General features: G+C 41.9%; 1 protein-coding gene across 1 annotated transcript in view; it reads right to left on the reverse strand.

Annotated features, from left to right (window-relative positions):
• The window catches only part of PLEKHG1 (pleckstrin homology and RhoGEF domain containing G1), a 164,136-nt gene that overhangs the window by 107,951 nt on the left and 34,498 nt on the right, over positions 1 to 21,687 (reverse strand). Inside the window, exon 2 of the mRNA XM_037742241.1 lies at positions 10,619 to 11,127. Coding sequence (XP_037598169.1) covers positions 10,619 to 11,127 — 509 coding nt within the window. The remainder of the gene's footprint in view (positions 1 to 10,618; positions 11,128 to 21,687) is intronic.

Genomic DNA, 21,687 nt, shown 5'->3' on the forward strand with positions numbered 1-21,687 from the left:
AAAAAAAAAAAAAAAAAAAAAACAACTTTATCAGTGTGGCAATGAACCTGCAGCTTCCAAGCATTGTTTTATTAAGCTTCTGATGGTTTTTATCCGTTACCCTTATTCATTCCCTCCCACTCACAAGGCTTTCAGAATGCTACCAAGACAAGCACAATCCCTGCCTTTGAACTAGGCTAGGCCCAGTAGGTAGGTAGGTAGGTAGGTAGGTATGTATGTATGTATGTACGTACGTACGTACATATGTATGTATGTATTTATCTGAGATGGAGTCTCGCTCTGTTGCCCAGGCTAGAGTGCAGTGGCGAGATCTCTGATCACTGCAGCCTCTGCCTCGCAGGTTCCAGTGATTCTCCTGCCTCAGCCTCCCAGGTAGCTGGGATTATAGGCATGTGCCACCACGCCCAGTTAGTTTTTGTAAAGATCATTTACTAACCTCATTTATTTTAGTAAAGATGAGGTTTCACCATGTTAGCCAGGCTGGTCTAGAACTCCTGACCTCCGGTGATCCACCTGCTTCAACCCCTAAAGTGCTGGAATTACAGGTGTGAGACACTGTACCCAGCCTAGATCCAGTATTCATTAGCCTGAAACACTAACTATGGTGTTAAGTAATTTCACAGAGGTCTACTGGCAGGTCAAATGAACTAGAATGAGTAGGGAAAAAAAGGAGGGGAGGGAGGTAATCAGGGATGATGGAAGAAAGGGTACGGAAAAAGGTGGGGAGACACCGAAGGGAGGGAGGAGCAGTAGAAGGTACACTGGTCTCAAACCCTAAATAAAGAATGCATTTAAAACATTATTTGAGGTTATTTAGTAGAGATAGTAATGTTCATCTCAGCAAGAAAGCAGCACCAAAATCTTTCTTGCTTTCTTCCTTATTTATTTTTTTTGAGACAGAGTCTTTTTCTGTCACCCAGGCTGGAGTGCAGTGGTGCGATCTCAGCTCACTGCAACCTCCGCCTCCCGGGTTCAAGCAACTCCCCTGCCTCAGCCTTTCAAGTAGCTGAGACTACAGGCACCCACCACCATGTCTGGCTAAGTTTTTTTTGTATTTTTAGTAGAGACGGGGTTTTACCATGTTGGTCAGGCTGGTCTTGAACTCCTGACCTCAAATGACCCACCTGCCTTGGCCTCCCAAAGTGCTGGGATTACAGGCATGAGCCACCATGCCTGGCCTCTTTATTATTTTTATTTTTAGTGAGGGAGGTGGGGGATACACCATCACTAAATAATAGCTTTTACAATGAGAATGCCTTCGTTATACAAAATGCATGCCGGAAGCTGCTGATTGTTCATAAAAATTGTTTCCTACCTTCTTTGGGCACATGGCTAGACTGCATCTCCCATTTTCCCTTGTAGTTTGGTGCAGGTGACAAGATTCTCATAGGGAGTTGGAAAAAAGGGACGTGCATCAGGTCTGTAACTGTCTTGGAAACCTCCCCCGTATGTGTCTCCATGCCTTCTTGCCCGTCCAGCTGACTGAGACAGAAACCTTGGAAGCCATGTGCTAAAGACAGCAAAGCCTCATCAGCCTGGGTCCCTGAATGACTGCATGGAGGAGTGCTGCTCCTACTCACCTGAACACTCACAAAGGACAGTTACAAGAGAAAGGATGAAGCTTGGGTGAAGTCACTAGATTTGGAGGTCTGTATGTTACTGAAATAGTTTGGATCTGTGTCCCTGCCCAAACCTCATATTGAAATGTGATCCCCGAGGTTGGAGGTGGGGTCTGGTGGGAGGTGACTGGATCATGGGGGCAGATTTCTCATGAATGGTTTAGAACCATCCCCTTGGTAGCATCCTCAGGATAGTGAGAGAATCTGGTGGTTTTAAATGTACGGCCCCTCCCAGTGCTTTCTCTCTCTCTCTCTTTTTTTTTTTTTTTTGAGATGGAGTCTCACTCGATTGCTCAGGCTGGAGTGCAATGGCGCAATTGTGGCTCACTGCAACCTCTGCCTCCCAGGTTCAAGTGATCTCTTGCCTCAGATTCCTGAGTAGCTGAGATTACAGGCGCCTACCACCACACCTGGCTAATTTTTGTATTTTTAGTAGGGGCCATGTTGGCCAGACTGGTCTGGAACTCCAAACTTCGTGATCTACCCATCTGGGATTACAGGCATGAGCCACCGCACTCTCTCATGACATATGCCATGCCTACTCCCTGTTTGCCTTCTGCAATGATTAGTAGCTTCCGGAGACATCCTCAGAAACAGATGTCACGATGCTTCCTATAAAGGCTGCAGAACCATCAGCCAAATAAATTTCTTTTCTTCATAAATTACTCAGACTCAGGTATTTCTCTGTAGCAATGCAAGAACAGCCTAATACAGTTACTGTGGCCTGTCCTTAGCAATACACTATGTGTTCCAAATATTTAAAGCTGTCATTTCAACCAGGGACAATTTTGCCCTCCAGGGGGTTTCTGGCAATGTCTAGAGACATTTTTGGTAGTCATGAGCGGGGACGGTGGTGGTTCTATTGGCTTCTAATGGATAGAAGCCAGGTTTGTGTCTAAACATTCCTGCAATGCACACAACTGTCCCCATATCCAAGAACTATGCAGTCCAAAATGTCTACAGAACTGCTGATGCCTACTCTAGAAAGGTTAAGAAGGCTGCACTTGGCTGAGCGCAGTGGCTCATGCCTGTAATCCCAGCACTTTGGGAGGCCAAGGCAGGTGGATCATGAGGTCAGGAGTTTGAGACCAGCCTGACCAATTTGGTGAAACTGTCTCTACTAAGCCGGGTGTGTTGGTGCACACCTGTAATCTCAGCTACTTAGGAGGCTGAGGAAGGAAAATCGCTTGAATCTGGGACACGGAGGTTGCAGTGAGCCGAGATTGTGCCACTGCACTCCAGCCTGGCTTGAACCCGGGAGGCAGAGGTTGCAGTGAGCTGGGTGACAGAGAGAGACTCCAACTAAAAAAAAGAGGGCTGAACTTTGAATCTTTTGTTATAGTCAAAGGGAAGGTATGCAGCGAAAGCAGTGGGCTTCAGAAAGAGGTCTGCTTTTCAGTTCCAGCTCAACCACTAGCCAACTATGTGACCTGGGACCAGTCACTTAGTCTTCTGCACATTCAACATTCTCATGCTAAAATAGAAATTAAAACAGTACCCACATGATGGGACAGTGAGTGAGCAAATAAATAAGTACTCAAATACTAATTGCTGCTAATGTTATTTTTTAGTGTTTTTGTTTTATTGAGGTAACTATTTAGAAAATTTACAAATGATAGCTGAACAGTATATTTACAGCTGCGGGAATCTATTGAGGTGACGGGGATGGTTACAAAACTTAAGATGTCACAAGACATTCATTGCCTGCCAGGCTCACAAGAGAATCTGACCAATACAGGTATTTTAAATTATTTTCCTAAGTTTTGAGTCAAGAGCTGGCCATGAAAATTTGGAGCAAATAACCCAAACTGACATCAGTCACAAAGTACACCTGAACTCTTGTGTTCAGCCAACAGCTACTTTTGCAGAGCAACTCTGCAAATCTCAACTCATTTTGCTTTCACTGAATGCTGCCCACCTTGCATTGTTCTCAGTGGTCATTGTGATCCATCAGCAGGTGTTTAGATCACAATCAAAATGGGCAAACCCATTAGAAATGAAAGAGGTGAAAGGTCCGTTCTCCCTGCCCTCCTTCCCAGATCGGACTGCAGGATGAAGATGTGAACACTCAAAATCACTCACTGTTGCCACCTTCTAAGCTTGTGCTGCTGCTGTTGAGGTGGTGAAAGATGAGAGTAAGGTAAGGTGGGGAGGGAGGGGTCATAATAACAAGAACAACAACAATAATACAGAGATGTGGAAATATGTAGTCAAAGTGAGATTTTTGAGGGATTATGTACACTGATTAGATGTACTATGTAAGCAGTGACTCCTAAATAGGCAGAAAACTAACAGGTTTGTCTCTAAATTATCATAGATATTAAATAGTTTTAAGAAAGACCTCATTCACCCGTTATGATAAAATCCCTTGGAGGAAAAAAATAGACACATTCACATAAAAGTGATCAAATGTCTCGTAAAAAAAAGTACATTAAATGATGCCAAGTACTACAGTGTAAGTTCTTTATTAAATCCACCCACGTAACAAGCCTTCATTAAAAACAATGCCTGCCAACTCCTACACTCCAGCATGGAACACATTTTCTCCCTCCGTATTTAAAAAACTTTAGTCGAAGTAAACCTTGTAAAAAGTGTCTAATAAATATTATTTAAACTGGAGACAAAGAATGGAGAGAAGATATCTGTAAGTAAAAAGGCAGTAAAATCTGTGACAATTCCCTTCTTCTCAACAGGCTTCTCTCTTGGTGCAAAACATGACTCTTTTAGTCCCGTGTCCTAGGCAGGTGTGGCGGGACCAGGGAATGCCTATGCACAACCATTCCATTATGGCCAAGGAAAAAGAGTAACAGACGCACACTGCCCTGTCCATAGCAGACAATTGTGTCTCTCCAGCAGGATCAACGGAAAACAGGCTTAATCAGAAGCCACCTCCACACTTGATAGTGTTGTCCTTAAGGGAGGGGTGCCCCCAGGACCAAAGCCAACTCAGATTCCACTTCATCCAAGTCATAGACATCTCACAGGGCTAAGAGCTAAGTGTCCAGGCAGAGCATGTGTTGAAATCACTGCACAAACTCCCCAGGCCTGAAACCTGGATCTCCTTCTTTCATTCTGCAAAAATTTTGGAGAAGGTTTGCTTCCCAAGCATGAGACAGCTCTTCAATTAATTTGATGTCATCAGTACAAAGAGAAGCCTCTTTTCTTGGCTATGGCAGTGGGGAGAATAGCTTTCAATGTGCTTCAAGGCACTAAGTGTGTGAAAAACACCCTTCTCTCTTTTATCTACGCTGACACTGTCTGTACCATCACTCAATAAACAGAGAGTCCACACAGACTAAGGAACATGGAGCTGGGGTTGGTGATCACCATTCTAATCCTTGTTTAGCTACAGATTTTCAATAATGCTGAATGCTTCCAATAACGATATGCTTACACTTCTGCTGTTTAAATTTTTAACATTAAGCCTAGAATACTTATTTTTCTTTTCTTTTTTTTTTTTTAGATGGAGTCTTGCTCTGTCGCTCAGGCTGGAGTACAATGGCGCGATCTCAGCTCACTGCAACCTCTGCCTCCCGAGTTCAGCCATTCTCCTGCCTCAGCCTCCCAAGTAATTGGGATTGCAGGCAAACGTCATTATGCCCAGCTAATTTTTGTATTTTTAGTAAAGGCCGGGTTCCACTATGTTGGCCAGGCTGGCCTCAAACTCCTGACCTCAAGTGATCCGCCCACCTTAGCCTCCCAAAGTGCTGGGATTACAGGTGTGAGCCACTGCACCTGACCCAAATACTTAGTTGTTGTTGTTGTTTTAAACGCAGTTTATGGATAAAGGCACATGAAAAGGATTTTAGCTCTCTAGCATATAACAGAAAAATGGCTTAATTTAGTATGTCAGAGCTCAAAGATACCATTTTGTAGAAATGTAACTTCTAAGTACACAACATTTTACAACATTATGAACTATTTTAAAACTTTACTAAAAGGTTACAACAGGCTATGAATTATATCTGAGGCCAAATCATATGAGGTTCTCAAAGGCTCTTTTATAGATCATTTAGAAAGATTAAAGAAACTCACCCTACCCATGACAGCCCCTGCTCAATCGAAGGTCCCATTAAACATGAAAGAGACTCTTATTTTCTGCTTTCCAACTATGGATTTCTGTCTGTCTCTCCACAAATTGTATCATTGGCCATTTAACTTTTAAAGCTTGCTTTCATATTTATCATCTCATTTTATCTGTGAATGCCGTTAGGGGCGTAAGTAAAATAGAAATAACAGCTCCATTGTTCCTTTGACTACAGTTCACAGTCGAGATCTTACCTCTTTCTTGAAAATGTCAAGTGTATAAAAGTAAATGACTAGGAGCAGAGTATGGAAGAGCCATGGCTGGAAGGGCACAGGGGTCGAGAGAGAAGGGTCTGGGGAAGAATGAAGAACAGCAGGAATGAGAACCACCACATTTTGGGGTTAGATGTTCAGAAAGCGTTAGGAATTCATTTCTGAATTCTTAAATGGCATGGGAAAGAAAAAAATACCTGAATATGTAAGGCTATTTTACTACAAAGTCTCCACATATGGGAAAGAAGGGCACACCACCCTCTTTACATGTGTAACCAACTTCTGGGAATCGTGTTACTCAACTGGGGTTAGGAGCATCTCTTCTCAGAAATAAGCTGCTCTGAAATTTGGGACTGTGTTGAAATGTCAAATCATCTGTCCTGTTCATGTTTTTTAACTCAGTGTGTGTGTGTGTGTGTGTATGTGTATATATATATATATATATATATATATATATATATATATCAATGATCTTTCACAAAATGTTCACAAGTCCTAAAAATGAAATCTAAACTTGAGTGGTGAAGATTATATGTCTATATGGCATGCAGATAAAATGTACTGCTAATGGGGGTGAGTAAGCTGAGAGGAGAGTGTTCAGAGTCAGAAATCACACTACTGTACAAATTACAGGTGACTTCAATTAGACTAGTTTCTTTTCCCCCAGAAACTATTTTTGCTTGGAAGGGACTAGCTAAGGCTGGGCGTGGTGGCTCACACCTGTAAGCCCACCATTTTGGGAGGCCGAGGCAAAGCGATCTCTTGAGGCCAGCAGTTTGAGACCAGCCTGGGCAATATATTGAGATCCTGCCTCTACAAAAATTTAAAAAAGAAAAAGAAAAAAAAAAAACTTAGCACCTTGTGTTGGTGTATACCTGTAATCCTAGATACATGGGAGGCTGAGGCAGGAGGACTGCTTGAGCCCAGGAGGTCAAGGCTGCAGTGAGCCATAATCATGCTACTGCACTCCAGCCTGGGTGATAGAGTTAGACCTGAATTCAAAATAGATAAATAAAAGTGCCAACTAAAAAAAAGCCTGTCTTTTAGGCAGGGTGAAAGTTTTATCATAGTAGGCTGTCAATGAACAGCCCTTAATTTAAAATTCTGCAACTGAAAAATGGAGGACATTAGAAAAGTCATTTACAAAATTATAAAAATATATTAGAAATAGATCAAGGAAAACAGATTTTAAAGGAATTGATATTCTGTGTTTTAAAAGAATACCCATATGACAGTCTTTTATTGGGTGGAGTTACTGCAGGCTTGAAAATAACTGTTTACTTTTCATGAAGACAAGAACTAGATAAAAGCGGTCTAGCCTCTCTGATAAAGCTGTGATCTGGAGAAACAGGTGGTCTCATAGCCAAACTAGATGAAGAGGCTTCAACCAACTAATCCCTGAGAGGAAACAATTCTAAAGTTTTCTAGGAGGACAGGGTAAATGATGCAAAGGATTCCAGTGACTTCTGGAAGACGGAAGCATCCAGTTCTTCCTGCCTGAGTCCCTCCCTCTTCATTTGGGACTCTTCCTCCCCAGCCACCCTTCTTTCCAACGCCCACCTCCTTCTGCCCCTCTCCTTCCCCTAATTTCCACCTCAGATTTCCAGTGGGTTCATTAGAAACAGTCCAACTTCATTCAAAATAATAATGTTGAAATCACCCACCAAGTTTTTTTTTTCCTAATTAAATTGCTGCTGTAGTGAATTGATTAATCTGATTTTTTGTTTTTTTTTTTTTAAGACAGTCTTGCTCTGTCACCCAGGCTGGAGTGCAGCGGTACCCTCTTGGCTCACTGCAGCCTCCATCTCCCAGGTTCAAGAAATTCTCCTGTCTCAGCCTCCTGAGTAGCTGGGATTACAGGCATGCACCACCACGTCCAGCTAATTTTTGTATTTTTAGTAGAGACGGAGTTTTACCATATTGCCCAGGCTGGTCTCGAATTCTTGACCTCGGATGATCCCCCCACCTCGGCCTCCCAAAGTATTGTGATTACAGGCATAAGCCACTGCACCAACTCTAATCTGATTATTTTTGTGAAAGACTTCAGGTAAAACACAGCATACACAGTTATCAGTCTCAGCTAGCACACTTAGAGAAGGCTGGCAATAGCAATGAGTGTAGTTTCCATTTTCTAATTGATTGCTATGTGCCAGGCAGGGCTGCAGAGCTTTTTATACCTTATCTAATCCAACTCTCATAATAACCCTCTGAGGGAGGTCCTACTTATTAGTTCCATTTGACAGTTGATGAAACATGGCACAAACTTATAGCCTAAGACAGGGGTCAGCGAACTGTGGCTAGTGGTCAAACAAGACTCTAAGGAGGGACTGGCACGTGCAGGCCCTGTAAGTCACAGTGTATGTGGTTGCTTTGGAGCTTCAATGGCAGAGTTGATCAGTTGTGACCAAGACCTTAGGGCCCGTAAGTCTGAAACTATTCAGTATCTGGCCCTGCCTAGAAAAAGGCTCACCAACCCCTAGTGTAGAGCACAGCTGATTCATGAATAGAGAAAAAGGCAAGAACATCTGACAGCTTTACAAAGAACTTACACTGAAATTTTCTGAGAAAAAATAATTCCATCTCTGTGTGTTTTTTTTTTTTTTGAGATGGAGTCTCACTCTGTCGCCCAGGCTGGAGTGCAGTGGTGTGATCTCAGCTCACTGCAACCTGCACCCCTGGTTTCAAATGATTCTCCTGCCTCAGCCTCCTGACTAACACACCACCACACCTGGCTGATTTTTGTATTTTCAATAGAGGCAGGGTTTCACCATCTTGGCCAGGCTGGTCTTGAACTCCTGACTTCATTATCCACTCACCTCAGCCTCCCAAAGTGCTGGGATTACAGGCATGAACCACCACGCCTGGCCTGTTTTCTTTCAATCATCTCTTACCTGTTTCTTCTCACCTAAGGTTTATCAACCAGCCTCAGGAAAAAATTAAAGTGTTTATGGAATACCAGTTCAGTAATTAAAGGTTTCTCTCCATAAGATAAGTTTTGATTAGCTGGAAAAGTTTCCAAAAAAAAAAAAAAAAAAAAAAAAAAAAAAGCATAGACCAAAGAGAGCTTTAATAACCACGTTTCCTGAGAGGCTGTACAATTTTTTGGCTGTTTTATGGGTATTTCTTCTCAAGTACAAATGACATCATTGTTGAAATTTTTTGAAAACAGGCCTGCTGTATTCTACATTTGATACCACATATTGTTTTAGTTGACCATCAATTGACTTTTCTATTTTTACCGGGAAGGTACATAACTATTTTTAGTAGACAGGGTCTGGTTCTATCATTGCTGATCACACATGGTCATGCTTTAGAATTCTTTTTCTAAAGCTATGAGAGTGTATTTGAAGGAGAGAACGTGCTCATCGTCAATATCTTACTGTTCTCTGAAACATACTCTAGAGTCAACGTTTAGAACAGCAAACAGGTACCAGCCAATGAAAGAATCTGTTGTATTACCAGGCAACAAGGCAGGCGTAGCTTTATAATATATAAATTCACCCTTGAGATAGTAATATTTTTAACTATAATTGCCAGTGAGTTAACATCTGAGCTTCTCTGATAATTCTTGCTTTATCCTTTAAAAAAGGACCCAGAAATCAAAATCAAATAGCTGAATTTCCAGAGGATGTGACCTGGCACATAAGCTGAGCTCAATTCACATGAAGTAATTTGCGCAAGTAATTTATAATTATAATAACTTATGCAAACTAATTTATACAGGATTACTCTCTGTAAAAGTGAACCTCTAGAGGGTGGGCATCGTGGCTCACACTTGTAATCCTAGCACTCTGGGAGGCCAAGGCAGGTGGATCATGAGGTCAGGACTTCAAGACCAGCCTGGCCAATATGGTGAAACCCCATCTCTACTAAAAATACAAAAAAAACCCTAGCCGGGCATGGTGGCTCACGCCTGTAGTCTCAGCTACTTGGGAGGCTGAGGCAGGAGAATCGCTTCAACCCGGAAGGCAGAGGTTGCAGTGAGCCGAGATCTTGCCACTACACTCCAGCCTGGGCAACAGAGCGAGACTCCATCTCAAAATAAAAAAAGAAAAAAGTGAACAGAAAGGAGACATTGAGACAAGACAAAGCCCATGACTTTTCTCTTTCAATCCTTTTCCCAAACACCAACCAAACCAATACAGGAATAGCAAGAGAGCAGTGGCTGTAAACTTGTCTGCACATTAAAATCACTTGTGCATCTTCAACAATTCCACCACCCAAGCCACACCCAGGCCAATGAAATCACAGTTGCTGAGTGTGAGATTCAAGTCTCAGTAGTTTTGGAAGCACCCAGACACCAGTAGAGAGTGGTGATTAAGGTAAGGACAGCTGAGGGGTTCAGTCATACACCTGACACTCATGCTCCAGGAGACCTGAGCTCTCCCCCATCCTCATCTGCCCCACTGTGAGTCACTCTGAGATCGTGGGTGTAGGATTTATTAACACATCATACTGGTATGAGCACAGTATCATCATTTTTGCTCCTCCCTCATAACTAATTTGTTAATGCAAATATTAAGAGGATGTTAACACAGTGAGTTACCGCCTTAGGTTTTCTCTTAAGTTACTCTCTCTTTAAACATTCACATCCCTTCTGCCTCTTAGAAGACATCCCCTACACCTGGCTTGGCTTTGCTGTTTCTTTTGCAAGCATATTTCTCCTGCCTGGCAAACATTAAAAGCGGAGTCTGCCTTACCTCGACGATGCTTTTTAAATCTTGCACATAAGTCCTTTCGGTCTCCAGAATTTCCTGAACAACTCTATCCACATAGAGGAGCTTGGGGCTGGTGGCCGAGTCTGCAGTCGTCTTGGGTGCCCCGTTTGAGTCCACTTTCCATGGTGCCCTGGGCTGCCTTTCACTGCCCTCGTCCACGTTCTGTTGCCCGGTGGCGGGGCTGTCCCTCTGCAGCTCGCTGCTGGAAAATGGCCTGGCCGGAATCAGCTCCAGTTTTATGGCCCCTGCTTCCTTATCCTGGTTAAACAAGCCCAAATGGCTATTTGAAACTAAGGTCATTCTGCTGCCGAAGGAACCGTGGCTGTCCCGGGAAGAGGCCGAGGACGACGTGGAACCGAAGCTGATGGGTCGGTCGCTGTCAGAGAGCTCCATGGTCTTCAGTTCTTGGGGGCAGGAATGCCTGGCTGTCGTGTTGGGATTGGGAACTTTCGTTACAGCTGATGGCACTTCAAGACGCAACTGGTGCCCATCTATATGCATTAAAGGAAACAAATGAAAAGGACAAGATAAGCAATTCTATCAAGCAGAGAGCTGAAAGGAAGTAAAATCCTAGTTCAAATAAATATAGTCAATAACAAAAAGGTGGCCAGTTATAGAAGGGAATACAAAGGTACCCGTGGTGGAGTGAGATGCAAAATCAGTGTTTCCGAAGCATCATCTGGGTGCCTGTTAGAAATGCAGAGTCTCGGGTTCTGATCTGGACCTGCTGAACTTGAATCTGCACTTTAATAAGATCCCAGAATGACTTACAAGCATTAAAATTTGAGAAACTCTACATCTGTTGTCTCAAAAGTGTGACCACCTGGAATGACTCCTATGCAAATTAGTCTAGATTCACTAAATTAAGGGCTCAGCGGTCAGGGCACCAGGAATCTATCACTTTAACAAGCACCACAAGTGATTCTTATGAACTTAAAAGGGACCCTATGTGATTCCTACGAATTTTTGAAAAACCTTGTTCTAGATTTTGAGTATTTCACCATAATTCCACAATATTTTAGGCTAGCATCCTGGAGCCACCATCATTTGATTTAAATGATACTAGCAACTTTACATTTTACTTGCATACAGCATTAAAGAAAGTGTTACATAGATAGTAATTTTCTAATACCGGGCAAGGAAAAGATATAGTCATACACAGCAGAATGATGTTTTAGTCAACAATGAACTTCAGGCCAGGTGCGGTGGCTCATGCCTGTAATCCCAGCACTTCAGGAGGCTGGGGTGGGCAGATCACTTGAAGCCAGGAGTTCAAGACCATCCTGGTCAACATGGCAAACTCTGTCACTACTAATACAAAAATTAGCTGGGCACGGTGGTGCACGTCTGTAATCCCAGCTACTAGGGAGGCTGAGGTACGACAATTGCTTGCACCTGGGAGGCAGAGGTTGCAGTGAGCTGAAATTGTGCCACTAAACTCCAGCCTGGGTGACAGAGCGACACTCTATCTCAAAACAGAACAACAAGCTGCATATATGACAGCTGTGAGAGCAATCTGCCGTACCATATGCCTAGGTGTGTAAAGGTCTATGCCATATAGGTTTGTGAAAGATACTCTGTGATGTGCATACAATGACAAAGTTGCCCTATCACACGTCTCAGAATGTCCCTCCCATGCTTAAGTGATGCATGACTGTATGAAGACCTACACCCCACTGAAAACTTACCCTCTCTCCATAGCACTTCTCTAGATCACTTCCTAAAAACTGGCATTTCATTTGTGGCATACATGAAGTTATACTATTAGAGAGTATGTCTGATTAACTGCAACACTCTACAAGTACAGTTATAAAATCATATAATTATATGATGAATACAGGAACTAAATTATGAGAACAATTATGATAAAATGGAGCTGTCTTGTTCAGAGGAGGGCAAGAGGAAAAGCTATCCACAAAGTCAAAAGGTCACTGAATACCCGCAGCATTTAAATATCACGTTGGGCCCCAAAAGGACCCACAGGAAAATTAAATATTCAGAAGCTATTTGGGTAAAACACTCAAAATGCCAATCTTCCTCATTTGTAAGGCAGGGGTCAACATCCCCCCTGCCACCCAATGCCCCACCACCAATATTGAGATTCCACATCTAAATTTGCTAGGTTACCTTACCACAGAAACATGTTTACAGGTTTCATTAGAAAAACGGAAGAGAGAAACTTATGTTTGGAAGGTTATAATGTGACAAACACAGTAAAAAAGAATACATAGTAACGATCGTTTTTCAATAGTCCCGTAAATTTGGTTTGATTCTATAATAAAGATCATTAAACACTTGGTACTAATGTTTTTAGAATATAAAGAATCCATCAAGCCTGTTCTTCAACATACTGACTTTTTCTAGATAATTTATATTTATGACAAATATTAGTACTAACTTATGATGCAAATAAAGTTATGAAGATAAAATGAAAGAATTCCGAGTCAAGAAGGAATGCTAAGATGTGTGGAAAATGAGCAGTTTGTCTGCATAACCACTACCACATGCTAGAGTTTGCTGCAAATTTTTAAAGCTTTTGCAATATTCTTCCTGCTGGTTCTATAACAACTTCGTGGCCTATAAAACATGAATTGGTTATACTAGTTAGCATGCACTTGACCTAGAAAGCCTGATCCAACTTGAGTGTGGCAAAAATCCAAGCAGCAGTCATGCAATTAGGTACGCTTACAGTAAGGATGCTTGCTCACATTTGGGACTGGTGTTGAGAAAGTCATGGGCAGTCCAAAGTAGGAGCGGACACAACAGAGTTTTCTTTCCATTCGCATCCACCATCACCATGACCATCAGGCTGATCTCGCTGTAGGAAACGGACACTCGCTTGGGAAGTATCTGAAGATACTTTGAGATCCCAAGGGTCCAATGAGGCTAGGATACGGGACTAACCATAAGTTGGATGTACTCTGTAACAGGGGTGCAGTACCACTGGTCCACGGCCTGTCAGGAACCAGGCAGCACAGCATGAGGTGAGCGGTGGGCAAGCGAGCATTACTGCCTCAGCTCAGCCTCCTGTCAGATCAGCAGCGGCATTAGATTCTCAAAGGAGTGTGAGCCCTACTGTGACCTACGCATGCCAGGGATCTAGGTTGCCCACTCCTCATGAGAATCTAATTCCTGATGATCTGAGGTGGAACCGTTTCATCCTGAAGCCATCCCCACTCCCCACGCCCACCACCTCAACCTACCCTTCATCCTTTGAAAAATTGTCTTCCACAAAACCAGTCCCTAGTGTCAAAAAACTTGAAAGGCCAAGACATCTGGAAGGGTCTACCCCCCATAGATCTGGACACACTGTCTCCAGGGCAAGTTCTGATTTTCTAACTGGACAAGAATCAATCTCTCCAGAACAGAAAACTGTCACACAGTTATGAAACCCTTGGCACTCACTACATTCATGATCAGTACTAGTGACAAATGGGCACAACAGAGACATATTTTCTTATCATCACTTCTTTTCTCTACTTACTTTCACTCCAAGTTATATAACCAATATTGGGATAGAAGGATTAAAGAGGGAAAAAATTGCTTTTAGAAAAGTCTAGTTGGGCTGCTAGAAATGACAATGTTTTTAGAAATACTTTCAAAGGCTGGATGTGGTGGCTCATGCCTGTAATCCCAGCACTTTGGGAGGCTGAGGTGGGTGGATCACGAGGTCAAGAGTTCAAGACCAGCCTGGCCAAGATGGTGAAACCCCGTCTCTACTAAAAAAATATAAAAATTAGCTGGGTGCAGTGGCAGGCACCTGTAATTCCAGCTACTCAGGAGGCTGAGGCAGGAGAATGGCTTGAATTTGGGGAGGCAGAAGCTGAAGTGAGCTGAGATCGCACCACTGCACTCCAGCCTGGGCAATAGAGTGAGATTTTGTCTCAAAAAAAAAAAAAAAAAAAATTCCAAAGGTGGGAAAGAGTGGGATATAAAACTCAGATTAATAGGGACCCCCTTCATGAGTAGATCTTAAATAGCAACACGGATTGGGCACTGCCACAGGGAAAGCTTCATATGTTCCAAAGCAGTCCACATACAGTTGGCTGCCAACCAGGCACTTTCTAAAATAGACAACTTCAGAAGTTTGGTGTCCGCAGTATTTAGCCAAGCTTACCACCCCAAACTAAAGACCTTCCAAAATTACCAATGACAGAAGTGAAACATTTAAAGTCAGGTCATATAATGGCATGTAATATGAGACCACACTTGCTAATGGATAACGTTTTTTATGTTGAATCATTGCTTAGAAGATAATTATAGTTTCCTCACATAAGAAAATGTACATCATAAAAACCGTCTAGCCTTGTTCTCACTTTCCTCAAAATAATTTTAAGATTTCCACCCTGTCTGGCCTATACTAATGCAACTCACCAATTATTAATATTTATCTCTAGAGCAGCGTTACTCCATACAGTAGCCAGTGGCCACATGTGGCTACTGAGAACTTGAAACGCAGTCAGGCTGGGTGTGGTGGCTCATGCCTATAATCCCAGCACTTGGGGAGGCTGAGGCAGGTGGATCACTTGAGCTCAGGAGCTCGAGGCTGGCCTAGGCAACCAAGTAAAACCCCATCTTAAATACAAAAAATACAAAAATATAGCTGGGTGTGGTGGCATATGCCTCCAGCCCCAGCTACTTGGAGTCAAGGCCGCAGTAAGCCATGATCGTGCCACTGCACTCCAGCCTGGGTGGCAAAGTGAGACTCTGACTCAAACAGAATAAACGTAGTCAGTCTGAATTGAGATGTAAGATACACACCGGATTTCAGTGACTTAGTATGAAACTAAAAACATGAAATTAAACACCTCATTAATAATTTTTATATTGTGTACTGAAATAATATTTGGGAGTAGGTTAAATAAAATATCTCATTGAAATTATTTTCACTGGTTTCATTTTACTTTTTTTAGTTTAAATTTATGTGTATTTTTTGAAACAGGGTCTCACTCTGTCACCGAGGCCGGAGTGCAGTGGTGCAATCATGGCTCACTCCTGGGTTCAAGTCATCCTCCCACCTCAGCCTCCTGAGTGGCTGGGACCATGCCACCACACCAGGCTAATTTTATTTTTAATTTTTGTAGAGATGAAGTCTTACTATGTTCCCTAGGCTGGTCTTGAATTCCTGGGCTTAAGTGATCCTTCGATCTTGGCCTCCCAAAGTGCTAAGATTATAGGCGTGACTCACTGCCCCTGGCCTCATTTTACTTTTTTAAAATGTGGCTACTAGAAAATCAAAAATTACATAAGTTGTTCGTATATATTTTAGTCGGACAATGCTGATCTAGAAGTCTTCCAGATAATTACATTATTTCTAAAGATTTAAATTTACCTCCTTATCATTCTTTGTTCAAATAATAGTGAATGAAGAGATATATACAACTCAAAGTTTGCATTTTTGTTTTTTACACCACTTACTAATGCACAATATTATTTAAAGTTAGCAAAAACAGAGTTGGGAGGCCATCGCTGTGTAGCAGATATTGGGCTAACTGATTTTCCATAACAAACTGAAACATCCAGATAAAAAACTAGAGAGCAAGCAGCTTTTTCCTTTGCCTTGAGTGAAAGATGTTAGCAGGCTCTATTAGCATTTGGGTAATTTGCTGCTTTTCTTCTCAAAATTTCTGTCTGTTCCAAAATCCCAAACACAGGGCTAATAATATAAGAATTTCTAAGAACTTCTGGCCAAACCTTGCTAATGGCCTATATCAGGTGTATCTTTTGACCCTAAAATAAGCTGGTTCCACCCACCTTGAGGATTCTGATCAATCTCACCCTTGGCAAACCTGGAGGTGGTGGGGGTGGAAGTACCCATAAAGAACATTAGAAACTTACTGAGTCTCACAATGAGGAGCACCAGTTAGCCTAGAAGCCATCAAAATAAAATATTATTTTTGTGTGTGTGCCATCCTCCATAAAAGGAAAAGATGTCTGGACAGCTTCTACATAGCTAGGCTTTCATACATTTTCCTTCATGACAAACCCTCTAATTTTTTCTAGGTAAAAAAAACCCGAATTCCTTAGCTTTTCTTTTTTTGCTCTTCCTACTTCCGTTATTTTAATTGTTCTTTTTTGGAATATCATGCCAGAATCAAAAGCAATGCTTCTTGGCTCTGGTTTTTTAGGCTGATTTAGGTTTCATGCAGAACATTCTATGGCTTCTGGTGACCATATTTACATGGAGAAGGGGGACATTTGATGGGTCCCACAGCCTACAACTCCCAAGGAGACACTTAGGAGGCAAGACAGAAATTCCACTTACAGCAGGGACTGGGGGGTGATCAGGGTTTCCAAATTCTGCTCATTGCTATTCTACACATCAATTACCTAGTCTGAGTTCCTTGGCAAGACAATCATGGAAATCAAGAGAATGTGCTGTGCTCAATACCAATGAGTAGCTGAAATTATGTGGTTCCTTATTACACCTCCTGTGAATTACTCAAAGAAGGGAAGGCCACAGAAGGACTAAAGTATAAGGAAATAGTTACTCTATCAGCTAGAGATGTTCATTAAGTATACAGCGCAGTTTTGCCAGAGCCTCAATGTCGTAAACAAGTGACTTAATGCTTTAAAAAAATGTTTAAGAGTCAAAGTTAAAAAATATACACATTTATATACTTCAAAGATGACACTAGGTATTTGAGGAGCATTCTTTCTCCCTCTACAACACAATATGGATTTTCACTTCGTAGTTTTCTAAAATATCAACTTGATTCCTGTTTAATCGTGGGGCCAGGACTAGAAATTCCACATTTTCTCTAGTGTTCAGCATGTTCAATTCAGGGAACGTGATTTTATTTGTAGTTATTTGGTGATAAAGGAACCAAGGAGTAAAAAAAAAATCTTGTTACCATGTTAATTTCTTAGGTTTGCCATGTAAATTTCTTAGTTTTTAACCATGTTACTATGATTACAGAAGATGTTAATGTTAGGGGAAGCTGGATGAAGGACATATAGGAACTCTGCACTGTCTCTGCAACTTTTTTTTACATTAAAAAAATTTTCAAAATAAATAGCTCAAAATGTTTTAAATTTTAAAAATGTATTTTACTGAGGTATGATTAAATATAAAAAGTTTTACATATTTAATGTATAAAACTTGATGATTTGGAGATAAATATACATGTGAACTATCACCACGATCTACGCCATGAACATAGCCATCACCTCTAAAAGTTTTCTTATGCCTCTTTATTATTATTAAATATTTCATAATAGCACCACTTAAGACCTACCACCTTAGCAGAATTTTAAGTATGCAATATAGTATTGTTATCTACAGGCACTATGCTGTGCAGTAGATCTCTTGGACTTACTCATCATGCATAGCTCAAAATTTGTCTCCTTTCACGATTACCTCCCTGTTTCTCCCTCTCCCTAGTCCCTGGCAACCACCATTCTAGTCTTTTCTTCTATGAGTTTGATTCTTTTGGATTCTTCATAAGAGTGGTGTCACATGGTATTTGCCCTTCTATGTCTGGTCTATTTCATTTAGCACAATAGCCTCCAGGTTCATCCATGCTGTCACAAGTGGCAGAATTTCCTTCTTTTTTTTATGGTCAGATAATTTTCGCATTGTGTGTATGTGCCACGGGTTCTTACATCACATGCAAAAAGAATAAAAGTAAACCCTCTCTTATACCATACGCAAAAATAAACTCAAAAAACAAAAACACCTAAAAATAAGGCTAGAAACCATAAAACCTCTAGAAAATAAAAAAACAAAAGGGAGAAGAGTTTCATAACATTGGTCTTGAAAATGATTTTTTGGATATGACACCAAAAACACAGGCAACAATAGCAAAAAGCAAAAACAGACAAGTGGGACTACATCAAACTAGAAAGCTTCTGCACAGCAAAGGAAGTAATCAACAGAGCAAGGAGATAACCTACAGAATGGGAGAAAATATTTGAAAACTATGCATCCAACAACGCATTAAAGCACATATTTGTACAAGAAGATCAAAAATGGGAAAATATATTTTGCAAAAATATTCTCATTCAAACAGGAGGTGAGGGGTTGAATGAAGAGGAAAGATTCCTTCAAGTTGTAAAGTCAAATACTAAATACTCAGATCATTTACTGATTGATTTCTATATTAATTGCTATGGTATGAATGTCTGTGTCCTCCCAAATTCATATGTTGAAACTTAGTCATCAAGGTGATGGTATTAGGAGGCAGGGCTGTTGGGAGATGATTAGGGCATGAGGGCTCCACCCTCATGAATGGGATTTGTGTCCTTTTAAAAGAGGCCAGAGGGAGCTTGTTTGCCCCTTTTGCCACATGAGGACACACAGGAGGCACCATCTAGGAGGAACAAGCCCTCATCAGACACGCAATCTGTTGGTGCCTTGATCTTGGACTTTCCACTCTATAGAGTTGTAAGCAATCAATTTCTGCTCTTTATAAGTTAGTTACCCAGTTTAAGGCATTTTGTTACAGCAGCATAAATGGACTAAGACACTAGACAAGAAACTAAGAGGTGTAATGGCTACCTCAGTTGAGCAGGGATTAAGCAGCGACTTAATGCAGCTAATGCATTAGATAAATTGCCTTAACTAAGGGATGCCTCTGGACCAGTCTGGTTAAAAAGAACCTAAAGAAATTCCCTAAGGCTGTGTGTGGTGGCTCATGCCTATAATCCTAGCACTTTCGGAGGCCAAGGCAGGTAGATCACCTGAGGTCAGGAGTTCGAGACCAGCCTGGCCAATATTGATAGTGAAGCCCCTTCTCTACTAAAAATAAAAAAAAAAAATAGCCAGGTGTGGTGGCAGGTGCCTGTAATCCCAGTTTCTTGGGAGGCTGAGGAAGGAGAATCACTTGAACCCGGGGAGTAGAGGTTGCAGTGAGCCGAGATTGTGCCACTTCACGCCAGCCTGGGCAAAAGAGCGAAACTCCAACTCAAAAAAAAAAAAAAAAGAAAAACTCCCTAAAGCCTTTTTATGCAAATGAGGCTGTTTTTACTTTTGTTGTATGCTTTGCTGTGTGTGGTGACTTAGTGTGGGGGATGAAGGAAATTATTTGGGGCACCTTAAACCATCCATTGTGTTACTGCTTAGGGAGGGACTGTTAGTTGTCTACCAAATTCCACTCTATCCTTTTCTTCATGATAGAGTTTTCACTGAGCCCCTTTCCCAGCCTCCTTTGCCACTAGATATTGGCCATGTGGTCAAGTTCTCACCAGCAGAAATGATAATATGCCCCTTTGGGGGTCTTTTTCTCAAGACTTTAGATTTTATTACTCCACATTCTTTCCCCTTCAGGCTAGAACCCAGATGTGACAGAAACCCTGCCTCCAGTATAAGAAGGATACCAGTGCACTAGGTATGGCAGAGCCCAAAGACAGGCAAAACCATGCAGTACTGGTACAAGCCACATACTGGTTACCCTGACCCTGCCACACTAGAGGAGCTGCATGATGAGACCGGAATGATACACAAGGGAGACCCAAGGAACTCCGGCTGTTACAGCCCCTGCTGTGAGTGTCTCCAGCCAAGACACTGGACATGTGGATGAGAAGCCTTTCAGATGACCCCAGCCCTGTCATATCTGAGTGCAATTTTATGACAGTCCCCAAGCCAGAACCACCTCGCACAACCTTTTCTGAATTCCTGCCTCACAGAAACCTTGAGCAATTATAATTGTTTGTTGTTTCAAGGCATTAAGTTTTGGGGTGATTGGTTAGGCAATAAGAGATAACTCAGTCTCTATAACAGATGAGCCTTATTATGATACAACTGCTATAATTCTACGTCAAAATTATCCTTAAAAGGCCCCCAAAACCAGCCTCAATGGTCTTTCATGTATCTCATTACTTTTTGAAAACTGTATAGATGGAAAAAAAAAAAAAAAAGCAGAGATGAGGCAACATCATGCTCAAAGTTGAACTATGAATCAGAGACTACAGTTTCTAACTTCTAGTCCATCATTCCTTGAACTCAGATACAGATTCACAAAATAGAAGGGCAGAAAAGGAACTGAGAGATCAGGAAATGAAAGACTCAGCATAAGCTACTTGTCTAAAGCACATGGTACGGTAACCCAAAAGGGACTACACAGTGTGTGGCTATGTGTGCAAAGGACCGGATATATCCACAACCCTCTGTATAAACACATTTCAGAGAAGCAACCAAAAATTAAATTATGTTCTAATGCTCCCTTTTGGTCAGAGGATTTGCATGTTTGCCCTGGCTCTGCACCCCCCAGGTTTATACTGATCTTTGCATCTCTGGTTTCCTTGCATGTGAGGCAGCTGGACTAGGTGACTTTCCCAAGCCTTATCCAACCTTCGGGCCATGACTCCAATCCTGAAAACCCAGCAAGCCACTGGCTGTCACAACTGTATGGCCTCTTTCCCGCTGGAGGCACAGCACAAGCAGTGACCCCTAACAGCAATTTCTTCTACATCCTACGAATGCCAGGTCGTGGATGATGAAAAACTGTGTATCACTGAGTTTTCCAAAGGCCAAAAGATATCTATTGTTAATTCAGATTAAATAACAATCTATGCTCCAGCTTCACTTTGAACGGTACCTTCCTGTTAGTATAAAAACATCAGTCTCAAGGCAGTAACTAAACAATGATGGTTATATATACAAGCTCCATCTGTATGGAACACACTCAGTTCCAAAACATCCCTGCACAGCTGGGAGGGAGGCACCAAGAGAAATAACATTTTCTTAAAGAAAACGGAGGAGGAAGAAGAGGCAAATTCCACGTGACTAACAACAGCACTCTGAACAAATAAATCCATCCATGAAGTACATTAGACATGTTCTTTTAAAAAAGGAGGAAGAGGCCAGGCGCGGTGGCTCACGCCTGTAATCCTGACACACTGGGAGATAAGGTGGGCGGATCGTGAGGTCAGGAGTTCGAGACTAGCCTGATCAACATGGTGAAACCCAGCCTCTACTAAAAATACAAACATTAGCTACGCGTGGTGGTGTGCACCTATAATCCCCGCTACTTGAGAGGCTGAGGCAGGAGAATCACTTGAAACTGGGAGGCGGAGGTTGTAGCGAGCCGAGATCTTGCCACTGCACTCCA

Source organism: Cebus imitator, unplaced genomic scaffold, assembly GCF_001604975.1.
Source record: "Cebus imitator isolate Cc_AM_T3 unplaced genomic scaffold, Cebus_imitator-1.0 Scaffold6, whole genome shotgun sequence".
NCBI lineage: Eukaryota > Metazoa > Chordata > Mammalia > Primates > Cebidae > Cebus > Cebus imitator.